Here is a 12,975-nt window from a genome sequence, read left to right on the forward strand (position 1 = left end):
CATTGTTCCCTAAAACATTTTTTTCATTTGTCAGAGACTATAGTGCTCCTCCAATAAATATACTTTCTCTTAGAGGCAGCATTTTTATAACAAAGATCTCTCATTTTTTGGAGCCAGAAAAACTTGTGGTTAAATCTCTACAGTCCATCATTTATACACTTTGAGATTTTACAGGATTCAATCTCTCCGAGCCTCAGTTTTCTTCTTTAAAATGAGCATATGTCCTACTGTATCTTTCCTATAGGATTGTTATGAGAATTAATTGAAGATTAAATGAGAAAATGAGGCCGGGCATGGTGGTTCACTCCTGTAACCCCAGCACTTTGGGAGGCTGAGGCAGGCAGATCACAAGGTCAAGAGATCGAGACCAGCCTGGCTAACATGGTGAAACCCCGTCTCTACTAAAAATACAAAAAATTAGCCAGGTATGGTGGTGGGCACCTATAGTCCCAGATACTTGGGAGGCTGAGGCAGGAGAATCACTTGAACCTGGGAGGCGGAGGTTGCAGTGAGCCGAGATTGCGACACAGCACTCCAGCCTGGGTGACAGAGCAAGACTCCATCTCAAAATAAATAAATAAATAAACAAATAAAATAAAATAAACAATAAATGAGAAAACGAGTGCACCTAGGATACTGCCCAACTCTGTACTTCCCTTTTTGGCTGAGAAAATGTGGCCATTTTATCTGTAGCCTCCTCAGAACCCACTACAGAGCGCTTCATCCAAAGGAAGCTTGAGAAGTGGTCCATTCTCTCTGCTCATCCCTGTATGCCACAGTCACTGGTGACCAGAAAGGAAAATCACGAATGATCTAACATTAGAGAAAACGCCATGGTAATCTTTCTGGTTTTTAAAACAGTTTTACTGAGGTGTAATTTCATAAAATTAAGTGTACAAAAAATTTAATGATATTTAGTAAATTTAGCAAATTCTAGATTTAGAAAGTATTTCTATCATCCTAAAAAGATTCCTTGTGCTCATTTACAATCAATCCCCAAACCCACTCCCAGGCAACCACTGATCTGCTTTCTGTTTCGACAGATTTGCCTTTTCTGGATATTTCACATAAATAGAATCATGCAATACAGATGGTCCCCAACTAGCGATGATTTTACTTACAATTTTCACCTTCACCATGGTGTGAAAGCAATAGACATTCAGTAGAAACTGTACGTCAAGTACCCATACATCCATTCTGTTTTTCATTTTCAGTATAGTATTCAATAAATTACATAAGATATTCAACACCTTATTATAAAATAGGCTGTGTGTTAGATGATTTTGCCCCACTATAGGCTAATGTAAGTGTTCAAGTGTTCTGAGCACATTTAAGGTAGGCTAGGCTGAGCTATGATGTTCAGTAGATTAGATGTATTAAATGCATTTATTTTCAACTTATGGTGGGTTTATCAGGGTAAGTTGAGGAGCATCTGTATATAGTTTTTTGCATCTGGTTTTGTTTGTTTGTTTGTTTTGACACACAGTCTCACTTTGTCGTCCAGGCTGCAGTGTAGTGGCGTGATCCCAGCTCACTGCAACTTCTGCCTCCTGGGTTCAAGTGATTCTCCTTCATCAGCCTCCCAAGTAGCTGGGATTACAGGTGCGTGCCACCACGCCCGGTTAATTTTGTGTTTTTAGTAGAGATGGCGTTTCACCACATTGGCCAGGCTGGTCTTGAACTCCCGACCTCAGGTGATCCACCCACCTCGGCCTCCCAAAGTGCTGGGATTACAGGCGTGAGTCATTGCGCCGAGCCTGCATCTGGCTTCTTTTACTTAACATAATGTTTTAAGGTTCATCCACGTTAGAGCATCATTTGTCAGTTTTTATATTCCTGTCATATAGATACACCATATTTTGTTTATCCATTCACCAATTGATGGACATTATAACTGTTTAATTTTCTTTTCCGATTACAAAAACTCAAGAGTCCTGAATATGCTGACAGCCACACAGTTTCTACCTTGGGTGGTCTATAACAGACAGTATCCAAAATAGCTAGAATTATATTCTTTCCATATTTCCAAATGGTATTTGTCTGTTCCATGAGGCTTGGTAAGCCAGCTCCACAGGAAGCCTAAAAAAAAAACCCCCAAAGCCCCACAAGAATGTTTCCCTCATGACATTCCCCAAGGCTTTGGAAAAGGAGTTACTATTTTGTATCTGATTAACCTCACCCTCTGGACTTCTAGAGAAGGAAAAACATGTAGATTTAGAGAGAACTGACTTGCCCAAGGAGACACTAGCCAGTTGTGGCTAAACCCAAACTGGAGCCCTGTTCTTTCTCTTCCTGTGGCCACTCTTGTGGCAATAGAGAAGCATATTGCATAGGCCATATTCTCATATTCCAATTTCTATTTGAATTAGTATTGCCTTGACTCCACTTTCTTTGGGTTCGGACTAATCGCTTTCTTCCCATTGGCTGGTCCTAATCTGCATAGATGCTGTAGGTAATGCCAAGAATGAAGAGTAAGATAAATAGGAGTTATTTTCTTTCAATATTTTTAAAGAGAAACTTCAGGCTTGGTTTACAATGGCACAAGTGCTGAAATAATCTAATACAAAGAAACCTGCTTTGTAGGGTATAAGGGATTAAAAGCCAAAGGGAGGGCTGTGCAGACCACAGAGCTGCAGAACTCCTATTCAATTCCCTTGAGCCATGGTTGTGTGAGGTTCACCCAGCTGATTAAGGACTGTGGATCCTGCAGCATTGTCCCTGCAGTTGGGCTGGCTGCATAACCGGCATCCACCACTTAACTTGCCCCTCCACTCGTCAGCCCTCTGTGTTCTTGCTGCTCTCCAAGTCTGCCAGTGACTCTACCCACAGGAGAAGTGGGATGAGAGGGTGTGAGCAGAGCCTATTGTGCCCCTTCTGCTAAGAAACAGAAACTGAAAGTCCCAGTCAATGCCATACTCAGGTAATATAGGTAGGAGGAAATGGAAACATTCCACCTGCTGCTTTCACCCTACAGGTCCAGAAAGACCTCCTGCTTTCTAGCTTGGGACGAGAGGAGGAGCAAACTCAGTACCTAGATCTCTGGTCGTAAGGGCAGCACATCCAGGACTGAGCTAATCAAATCAGAAACTGGTTTCACTTCAAAGCATACAGTCCTTCCACCTGGAAGGATGTTCCTACTTTTGTGTATACAATGTCTGCAAGGTTTCCCTCCATCATGTTAATATTATCTATGCCTGATCTTCTGTTCAGGTTTCCTTTCACCTTCCTTTTCTGTCTGGCAAATGCCTATTCATCCCAAGAAATCTGGGGGGAATCATCACCACTTCTGTGTAGCCCCACTGAGAGCCCCAGGAAAAGTTGATTTGCCTTTCTTTGGTCACCACTGGATCCTGTGCTTACCACTAACACAGCTCTCTCTTATTAACTGGAATCGAGGTTAGTTTAATATGACTGACTTGATGACTGATGTACGCCAGTGCCTAGTACTGGGCCTGGCATACAGGATGTGCCCAGGAAACATTTGCTGAACTAGATAGAATATGCCTTAGTCCCCAACCTCCGCTTCTCCATTGCAGGAGGATGGGCTCAGGGCCAGATAGCACAAACCCCAGGTGTTCTCAAAATGGCCAGAGATAAAGGCCATCCTTCCTCACAGGGGTAGGTTTACAGATGGCGGTGACAGGTGGTGTGTTCTGGGGAAGGGTTGGTGGAGGATTTTGAACATCACCCCAGGGCAAGGGAGGCCCAAGCTCACAGGACTCTGGCATATCTCCAAGAGCAAATAGATGGGTTCAATCTTCAGGAAAACTGACGGGGCAGGGAGGCCTAGTTCAGGGAAGTTCCCCAAACCAGCAGCACCTCCAGGGGGCTCACTTGGGCCTGCAGCCTCTGCCCCCAAGCATCCGCTGTCTGTGCCCTAGAACAAAGGCTCCCTGTGACTCTCTAGCAGGCGGGTCAAGGCAGGCCTGAGCTGCTGAAATGCTTTCAGGACAGGTGCATACACCTTCCTGAATGCAAACCCAGCTTTAGACTGGGCAAGGGTGGAGATGTATCTATGAGGCCTTCCAACTGCTGATGTTTTTTTCATCAGAGAAGGAGCCTCAGGGCACTCAGTCATCTTCAAAAGGAAAACAAAAAGCATTAAATCCACATTACTTTTTAATACACCACACTGCTTTGCTAGTAGTTATGCAGGTGGATAGAAACATACACAGTAATGTGCATTAGCACACATTAGGCCTTTGAATCAGCAGATATGGGTAGTTTAGCCACTGCTGATCTTGTGGTTCTTTTTTTTTTTTTTTTTTTTTACTGTGTAGATTAATCTCTTTGGGCCTTGGTTTGCTCATCTGTATGATAGGAATAATACTAATACTGACCCCATAAGGTTGCTGGGGATACTAAATAAGATACAAATATGCACAGCACTTAGCTCAGTGACTGACATGTGATAAGTTCTCAATAAATCTATTCCTATAATTTAAAATGATGTCAAATGAGATATTGCCTGTACCCTGAAATTGTGAATAAGGCCAAATTTGAGGATTAAAGGCTCTAAGTACCCTTGCTTGTTATAAGTTTGAGAATGTGGCAGACGTTGGGGCCACTTTCCCAAAGGAATGCAGCAGTTCACACTTTTATCACTGATATCTTCATCACTCCCCAACCTCCAAAAAATATAAGAAGATCTAGATGACAGAATGTCATTTTGGGGAGACAATGTTTGATGATCATGGAGAAAGGATATTTTCCTCCCTTCACCAAGGGGGCAAGGTAGCAGAGTCCTTGGGCCCCTTGAAGTGAAGGGAGTGGTAGCTCTGAGAATCGCTCAAAGTGGGGGTGCTGTCAAGAAGGAGGGTCCTGGCATTCCAGTCCCAAATTGGACATCCGCTTAGAAGAGACTTGGCTGATCTGCCTCTTGGCCACCTGAGTGGGGAAAAGAACCGGAGAGACACTGTCTGGTGGGGGACTGCTGCCAGGTGACAGGAGGCCTTGCAATTCCACCCACTGCAAGTGGAAAATGGAGCCCACATGTTCCAGCTAGTCCTATCGTAGGTATTGGAGGGATCATAAGACTGAGGTAAAAGATCTGGCCAAGTCTCACAGAAGACCACCAGTGCCCTGGGAGCTACATGGGAGTGAGTCCTGGTCAGAAGGGCCTGCTGAGACTACCAGCTGAGACAGTGGCAGTGATGTATACTGAGGACATCACCTTCCCCAGCAGCAGAACTCTGCTTCCTCTGTGTTGCCTCAATTTTGGGGGCTCAGGCACAAGAACATGGGAAGGGGAAAGGAGAGAAAGTCAAGTCAGCATGCCCCCATCTCTCTTCAAACTCCTAAAGCCATTTGTACTGGAAGGAATGAGGGTAAAGAGCTTTGAGTAGAGTAGTGAAGTTTGAGATTGAAGTTTAAAATGAGATTGAAGTTTAAAAATGACCATGACTGAGTCATAAATATGGGTATCAAGTAATTGTAATAACTTGAAGATGACTAAAGAGCTATATACTCTGGCCAAAATATCATTAAGTGAGTCTTGACCCAGCAGGAAGGATGGGGATTCAACATAGCACAGTTAAGGCAGTTACTGAAATACCATAAACTCCTTCATGGTTATACCACGATGGCTTGATACCACTGGCTACGGTATGCTCTTCCCATGCTCAGAGCCTCCAAGGGTCATCCCAATGTTAAAAAGGGGCAGACGGCTGAGTATCTCTCTGTATGACGTGCCTCCATGGGCTATAACATCTTCTGAAACCATGTTCCAGGTGACCAAGAGTTTAAACCTCATTTCCTTTACCTTTACAAGGCATACCTAGATTTTATCCACCTGCTCTCCCAGAAGATGCCATGATCATGAGCTCTGAAATCACACAGAACTGGGTGCAAATCCTGGCTCTGCCACTTTCTAGCTACATGCTTCAGGGATGTCACTCATAACCTCTTTAAACCAAAGTTTCTTCATCTATAAACTGAGGCTGTCATAAGCTCCAACTTTAGCTGTGAGAACTGAAGCCAATACAGATAAAAACCTTCAAAGCACAGTTGGTACTTGTTCATTCAACAAATACTTATTGCATAGATTCTCTATGACTTGGGGTACAGAGAGGATGGGGCAGATGGGGAGAACAAATGAGGCAGAAGTCAGGACAAGGGGTAGATAGCTGAGTGGCTAGGGGTCACTCCCAGCCAGGCAGGATGAAGCAGGCCTGCAGAGTCTGCATACCCAAGAGGCCCTGCTGCCACTTGCTGCCAAGCACACCTTGTAAAAGTCCCTGCTTCTGCTCTGCTGGGGGACACAGGCCTGTGCCAGGAGTTTAATCACTCCCAGAAAGTAGGAGGAGCATGCCCTGCCACCTACCAGCCAGCATAAGAACTCTGTACCAGGAGGAAATCATGTGCTCCTCTGAATGGGAATTTGCATCTGCCTACTCCCAGTAAACCCCCGCCCCACAGCAAAGCATATTCCACATGTCAGCCAGCCCTGGTCTTATCCCCATGGATGAGGGTCCGTATCCCAGGGCTGGGGAGTCCTCTGGAATGAGGACTGACCACACGACGACTGCTTCTGTGACCTCTGGAAGCAGTGTGTCCGTGCCTGACTGGGAACAGGTCCAGCACATCAGAGTTCCTACAATTCATCAATTGGGAATTCCTACAGTCCCAATGAGACACAACACACCCACTAGGCACTAATCATGGCCATTTATATTGCCCACCCCCAATACCAGAAGAGACTACCACTCAGAAACGCAGCCCGGAAAACCAAGCTTTCACCATGTAGCAGAGCAAAGGCAAGGAACAGGTCCCAGATGGAATCCATCATGCCTGCAAACTTACCTGCTCCACTTGGCTGTTTGCTTTCTCATTGTTCTCCTCTGCCCCACCCTGACCACCAGAGTCCATGCTAACAGGCATCCTTTCAAAAAGCAGTCTCACTAGGGAAAGGCGCTATCATCTGAAGCCCAAACTGCTTTACCTGTTCTGGGAAAACTGGAGGCAGGTGCAGCCTAATGAGCTTGGGAGGATGCCTGGGCCTATGGCAGCTCTGAGCTGGCAGCTGCTTGCATTTACAAACAGGAGAGAGCATGAAAGTTTCAGGCTGAGATGTTGTCTGAGGTGGCTGAGAATTCAAACCAGCCATCTCCAGACCAATAACTAACTTAATAGCAAAACGCTGGTGAACTAATGTGCTAATTAGCCACCAAATTTAAGTTAATTAAAAACTAATCACGATGTAAAAATATAGCGTTGCATTAATAAATCACATGCTTTTTATAAGAGCAAGAAAAAATGCTGCTTCCTCTAATAAAAGTTAGAGATAAGGATTAAGCATTTCTCCCTGGGAACTGTACAGCTGAAATATGTTCTGTGGTGAAGCATGCTCTCTCCCATAGATAAGGCCTGACTTGATAGTTAACTGAATTACTAGACAGGTGAATCAAACCAGCATTGTTTAAGCAAGTCTTTCTCAAATAGGACAGCTTTCCCTTCACTACCCTCTCAGGGTCTTGCAGAGGCAGCTGATATGGTTAAATCCACATTCTTGGAGTGAGTCTTTGGGGAGTAATAACATTGGCATCCTCAAGTCTAGGCAACCATTGAGGAACCTAAAGGAAAACAAAACCAGAGGAGCCCACCAACATCCCTTGTCTTAATTGTGTTAATATCATTCATAAGTAACAGGTGGGCATTTCTAATCATGAGGCAGCTTCACGACAAGCGCTCTGACTCACCTTCTGCAGACAGCCCCTGGATGTTTATTCCCTTAGCTGCCAGGAAATTCAAGCAGGCATCTATGTTTTCAATCTAGGGGGGAAAAACAACAATATACACTTAATAAATGTTCACACTCTCCAGAGCCATCTCTTATTAGGAACAATGGGAAAACAGAATGCTGGAAGAACGGCCGACAGATGAATGAACGCAAGATAGGACTCTTTGTCTGTACTTGCACAGGAAAAGTTTACCTAATATCCCAACCACATAGTGCCAAAAGTCGAGGCCTTGCATTGCTCACAGCTGCCAAAAATAACCAGGGTGGAATGGGAGCTCTCATCTTGGTCACTGCCACCACCAGTGCAATCCAGAAAACTTGAGCAGTTGCCAGAAAAATGGAGGTGCAGAAAAGGTTAGTGGACACACCCATCTACCAGCAGCTGGGAGAAATTCCCAGCCACCAAAGAGGCAGGCAGTCAAACGTACAAACAGTGAATGGGAGTTTTAGCAGGAATCTGGGTAGCATTTACACACATAATTTTCCGGATGGGAGGCATTGCAGATGACTGGGGACAGCTGTGACCTCCTGAACCCCTCTGTCCTTTGTGCTTTCTGTGACAAGAAGGGACCCACCAGAGTATGTGAGATCTCCTAGGTTTGCCAGGGCTGACGCCACAGCCAAGGGCAAGCCAGTGTCCAGCCTTCCCAAAAGAACAATTAGGTCATTCCCAAGAGGCTAATTTGACTTCAGTTGTCAGGGCTAATTATTTTTTGGTTTAAAGGAAAATGTTCTGGCTTGATTAATGTCAATGGGTACCATAAGTAAAAGAAATTGCTTTAGACTTGGCACAGAGATCTTTGAATTTCACACAATTTGCATTTAACAATGGGGACCCCACTCATTCCCCTCCACCATCACCCCACCCCTCATTACTTCCCAGGTTCCATCAACATTCCTATGAACTCAAATCAGCACTTAACCCATGGAATTTATTTTGAACTAATAAATGATAGCCTTCCACAGTATACACGTGATCCTTCCTGTTTCTTCAACCCCAAGCAATTTCCCAATGCTCCTTCATAGCCACAGAAAATGTAAAGTGTCTACATTTAAGAGCTCTAATTTGAGTAGAGTCTAGCTCCAAGGCAGTCTTCCTGAAGTTCACATCCACCCGCCTACTGACATTTGGCATTTTATGACTTATCTACTCCCAGTCTTTACATCTTCCAAGGACTTTAAACTAAGCTATGGGACACCTGAATAAAACTGCACCCATATTATAGACTCTACTTGACCCTGAGCTTGAAGTTACTCCATCCTTGCATTTTTAGCACAGGTTCCCATCTCCTTTCCAACCTCCATCTCACACTTCAAGGGTCCTTATCTGGAAGACATTTTCTCATCTCTAGAAAAAGGTGCAGGATGCAACTTGCTGCAAACTAAATGTTGATGCTATGCATTATGCCTGCCATCATTGCAGAAAGTCCTTTCTTATATACATGGAGGAAAGGTGAGCTTTCTTTTCATCTTTCCTGTCCTCTGTCCAGCCCCAGGGATGGCCGCTTTTGATGGTGTTGGTTTTAGCAAGTATTATGTGAGGGAGAAAGTGAGGTAAGGAGGTCAGATTTCTGACCAAGACTACACAGGTCAATGTCAATGGCAGAGCTGGGTGAGAAATCAGGAGGTCCTCCTCCCTGTCATACACAGGAGCCTGCATTTACATAAATGCAGACAACCAGGTGCTACTGGCTTAGAGGGAATGGGGGAGGGGAAAGTAAAGGAAAGACTGGCTGGGAGTACCCCGAGTGTGATGTCTCGGAGCAATCTGCTCTCATTTGTAAGTGTAATAACAGTTGTGCCTCTAAATGCCACTTCACCATACCATGAAACCCTGCTTTTGAGAAAAAACGTTAATTATCAGTGCTTATTTCTACTGTTGTACACACTGGTAATATACCAAATCCACTCAAAAGGATTTGTTGCCCCCCAAAAGAGACACTAGTATTTAAATCATAATAAAATTATAAAATCCCTCTTCTACTGCTTGCCTTTTCCTATCATTCTCTCCTACTCCTTCTATGTAATATCTTTCACATGGCTAGTAAGTGAGGCTTTGGCAATTTTGTTCCCATGGAAAGTGAGAAAAAGAAAAAGCTCACCATCCCTGAATCTCTAATTGCAAATTCAAAAATAGTACACTTGATATTTATCCTGGGAAGTGTCATGGAGGTGGGCTGATGAGGTAGGTTAAGTTTTTTCAGCAATAGTCCAGCAATATGGCACTGAATAAAAAAATAAAGACAACTGCCAACATATTCAAGAAAAGCACTGTTCTACTACAACACTATTTCTACAGAGCTCACATTCCAAGAAGCATAAAGTACATTACTTATATTTATGGAACATTCAACACATACAGCATCATTTAAAGTACATGATAGTGTCTGTTTGCAAGGCTAGCCTTGATACATTTCAATTCAGCCATCTGCTGGACTTTCTTTTAATGTCCGATTCTATTAAAAGGATAATTTTAAATAAGTTACCCGAATACTTCTTCTTTGTTAACTTTTTAAAGTCCTGTCATTTTTTTCACAGAATTTTATAATTTTGATCAGTAGCTCTCCACTGGCTAGGGATGGAGGGTGGAGGTGAGGGACCAATTTGGCAACAACTGGCAGCATTTGGGGCTGTCACAACGGGGGCAGGGTACTATTAGCATCTTATGGATAAAGGCCAAGATGTTGCTAAACATCCTACAATGCACAGGACAGCTTCTCACAACAAAGAACTGTCCAGTCCAAAATGTCAACAGTGCTGAGATTGAGAGGCCCTGAGTTGCAGGGTTCTTTCAAGCATTCATTCAGTCAACGTCATTGTATAGATGTCTGCTCTGCGCCAGCATGGCATTCAATTCTTTGGATGGTGTTGGTTTTAGCAAGTACTATGTGATACAGAAAGTGAGGTAACGAAGTCAGATTTTTGACCAAGATTACACAGGTCAATGTAAATGACAGAGCTGGGTGAGAAACCAGGAGGTCCTCCTGCCCATCATACATAGGAGCCTGCATTTAGATAATCCTCCTCTAGGGTCCACAGAGCCATTCAGCACACACCTTGATTCCTGTCTGTGTCAGGAAGAATCAGAGCACATAAACAAGAGAAGCATTAGGATCTTCCTTTATTAGGTGAACAGAAAAAGCCTAAGGGCACCAGTGTTTTCTTCTAAAGAGAAGAAACACAGGGAGCCAAAAGCAGATGGCTGGTCTGCACTCCAGAAAATGTTAAAACGAAGAACTTGGTCATTATTTAAAAGATCATTCGTAAGTCCATCAAGTGCCTTGAATTTTACCCTTCTACTATGATTTCTCTGTTCATAGAAGGAGTTCAAAAAACATTCCTCAAGTCTCAAATCCACTGTTTAATAATATTCCATTAAGGTTAAAAATCACTGCTGACAAGGCGGCCGAGACCCATGCTCTTTCATCTGCACCCCAGGAATAGAGTGAGGCTGGGAAGCAGAATGGGGTCAGATGTGGCTTCCAACCTCCTGGCTTCATTTGGAAGGAGATCAGAAAGGGAGATTGTTTCTTTGATCCAGTCCTTCTTGTGATTAAAATTCACCTTAAGGTTTTCTTCTAAATACTGTACAGGTAAACACAATCCATCTTTGAGTACTGTTCAAATTGCCAACTCCTACCACATCTCAAGAGGGAACGGCCCCAGCAGCAGCACCCCAGTAGTCATCACAGCACAATGATGTTCTCGTGCCCATCTTCAACAAGACTCATGTGTGATCCCGACACACAGCATGAGATGAGGATCCGATTAAAGTTGGGAGGCAGAGTGAAATAAAAGACTCTTAAACAGCAAAGTATGTAAATAAGACCAAACTTGTTCACTAGCATGTAGTGGCCCATATAAACTACTTTCCAAAATGAGCTGAAAAATACCTGTATGAAGTCTGACATTCCAGTGTTTTTTGAAGGGGGCTGGGGACTGGGTGAGAAGCTATTGTCGTTGTTGGCATAGAAATGGGTCCAAGAGCTCTGGGACTGAGTTGCTGGAATTTGCAGCATTAGCTGGGGTAGAGGGGGAAACCCAGAAGAGGGACCACCACGTGGCTTGGAGACTCTGGGAGCAGAGAGGTGTTGGATGAAGGATGGAGGTAGAGAAAAGGGGCAGACCAGGATACACCTCCCCAGAATTCCCTTTGTTTGGAGCCAAATGTGGCTTCCATCTTGTGCAGTGCCCGAACATCCATGAGAGAGGCTGCAATTAAGCCTTTTTGCCAATCTCTGCTGAGACTGCCATCCCAAAGTTGAATAGTTTTTCAACAGTCTCTGAAGTTTAGACTTGCAGGGCAACTTCCATGGTCTGTGTGTGTTGCAGCCTTTGTCTCCCATATCCTGAAGTATTTCCCCACCCAGGAGAGCTAGGGAGTTAGAAAAATCAAAACAAATGCCAAACAACTGGAAAGAGAATCAGGAGATAAGAAACAAATGGAAAACTTTGCATTTCAATCATGATTAAGGCTGGACTTGGGTCTCCTGATAACGTAAAATATGCAAACCTCGGAAGCACTGCTATATATCTCCCTGGTAGCTTAGAGACTGATCAAATACCATCTGTTGTGGCAGTTGTCATGGCAGCATTTTTCTCTGAATACCAGTGTAGCTGAGTGCAAAGCGCATGAAAATGATTAATGCAAACGAAGACCATCTCTATGGGTGCTACCACAGCCTAGGGGAAGATGACATTCTGGGCATACCAAATAAATGGAACTGTAGTTCTTATGGTATAACAGTTTCTCACCAAGCCCCTTGGGAAATCTCCAGTCTGGAAGGAGAGGCAAACAGCTGCTGCATTAAAGTCAGGCATGGTCACTACCATTTTTGTAAATCATGAAATGCCTAAAGCTTAGGCAGTAAGAGCTTTAGACCCCAGGCAAGGCTAAGTGAGAATCTGCAAGTTCTGGTGACTCTGGGAGCACAGTGTAGCTTCTTCATAAAACTCATATGTCAACTCAAACAACTTCCTCCCAGAAGTGGGTGGGACCCTCATACCTGATATTGCTATTTGCCATCAAAAATAAGTGTCATCCATTCATTTATCTATTCCTTCACCCCTATTTACTCAGCACCTACTGGGTGTCAACCAATGTGCTGGTGTTGAGTATATAGTGGTAAATAAGACAGACATAATCCCCAACCTTGTAGAACCTACAGTCTAACATAGGGAAACCAGCATTAAATAAAGAATGCACAAATAAGTACACGATGACAAGCTGTTATGGT

The 12,975-nt window shown here is 43.9% G+C and overlaps 1 protein-coding gene across 4 annotated transcripts in view; it reads right to left on the reverse strand.

Moving 5' to 3' along the window:
• NAV2 (neuron navigator 2) overlaps positions 1-12,975 on the reverse strand; it is a 771,558-nt gene that overhangs the window by 252,795 nt on the left and 505,788 nt on the right. For all 4 annotated transcript variants that reach the window (XM_023191516.1, XM_023191514.2, XM_023191515.2 and 1 more), the window contains exon 4: positions 7,698-7,770. In XM_023191516.1, the coding sequence (XP_023047284.1) occupies positions 7,698-7,770 (73 nt within the window). The remainder of the gene's footprint in view (positions 1-7,697; positions 7,771-12,975) is intronic.

The sequence above is a fragment of the Piliocolobus tephrosceles genome, chromosome 13 (genome assembly GCF_002776525.5).
Source record: "Piliocolobus tephrosceles isolate RC106 chromosome 13, ASM277652v3, whole genome shotgun sequence".
In the NCBI taxonomy this organism is placed as follows: Eukaryota; Metazoa; Chordata; class Mammalia; order Primates; family Cercopithecidae; genus Piliocolobus; species Piliocolobus tephrosceles.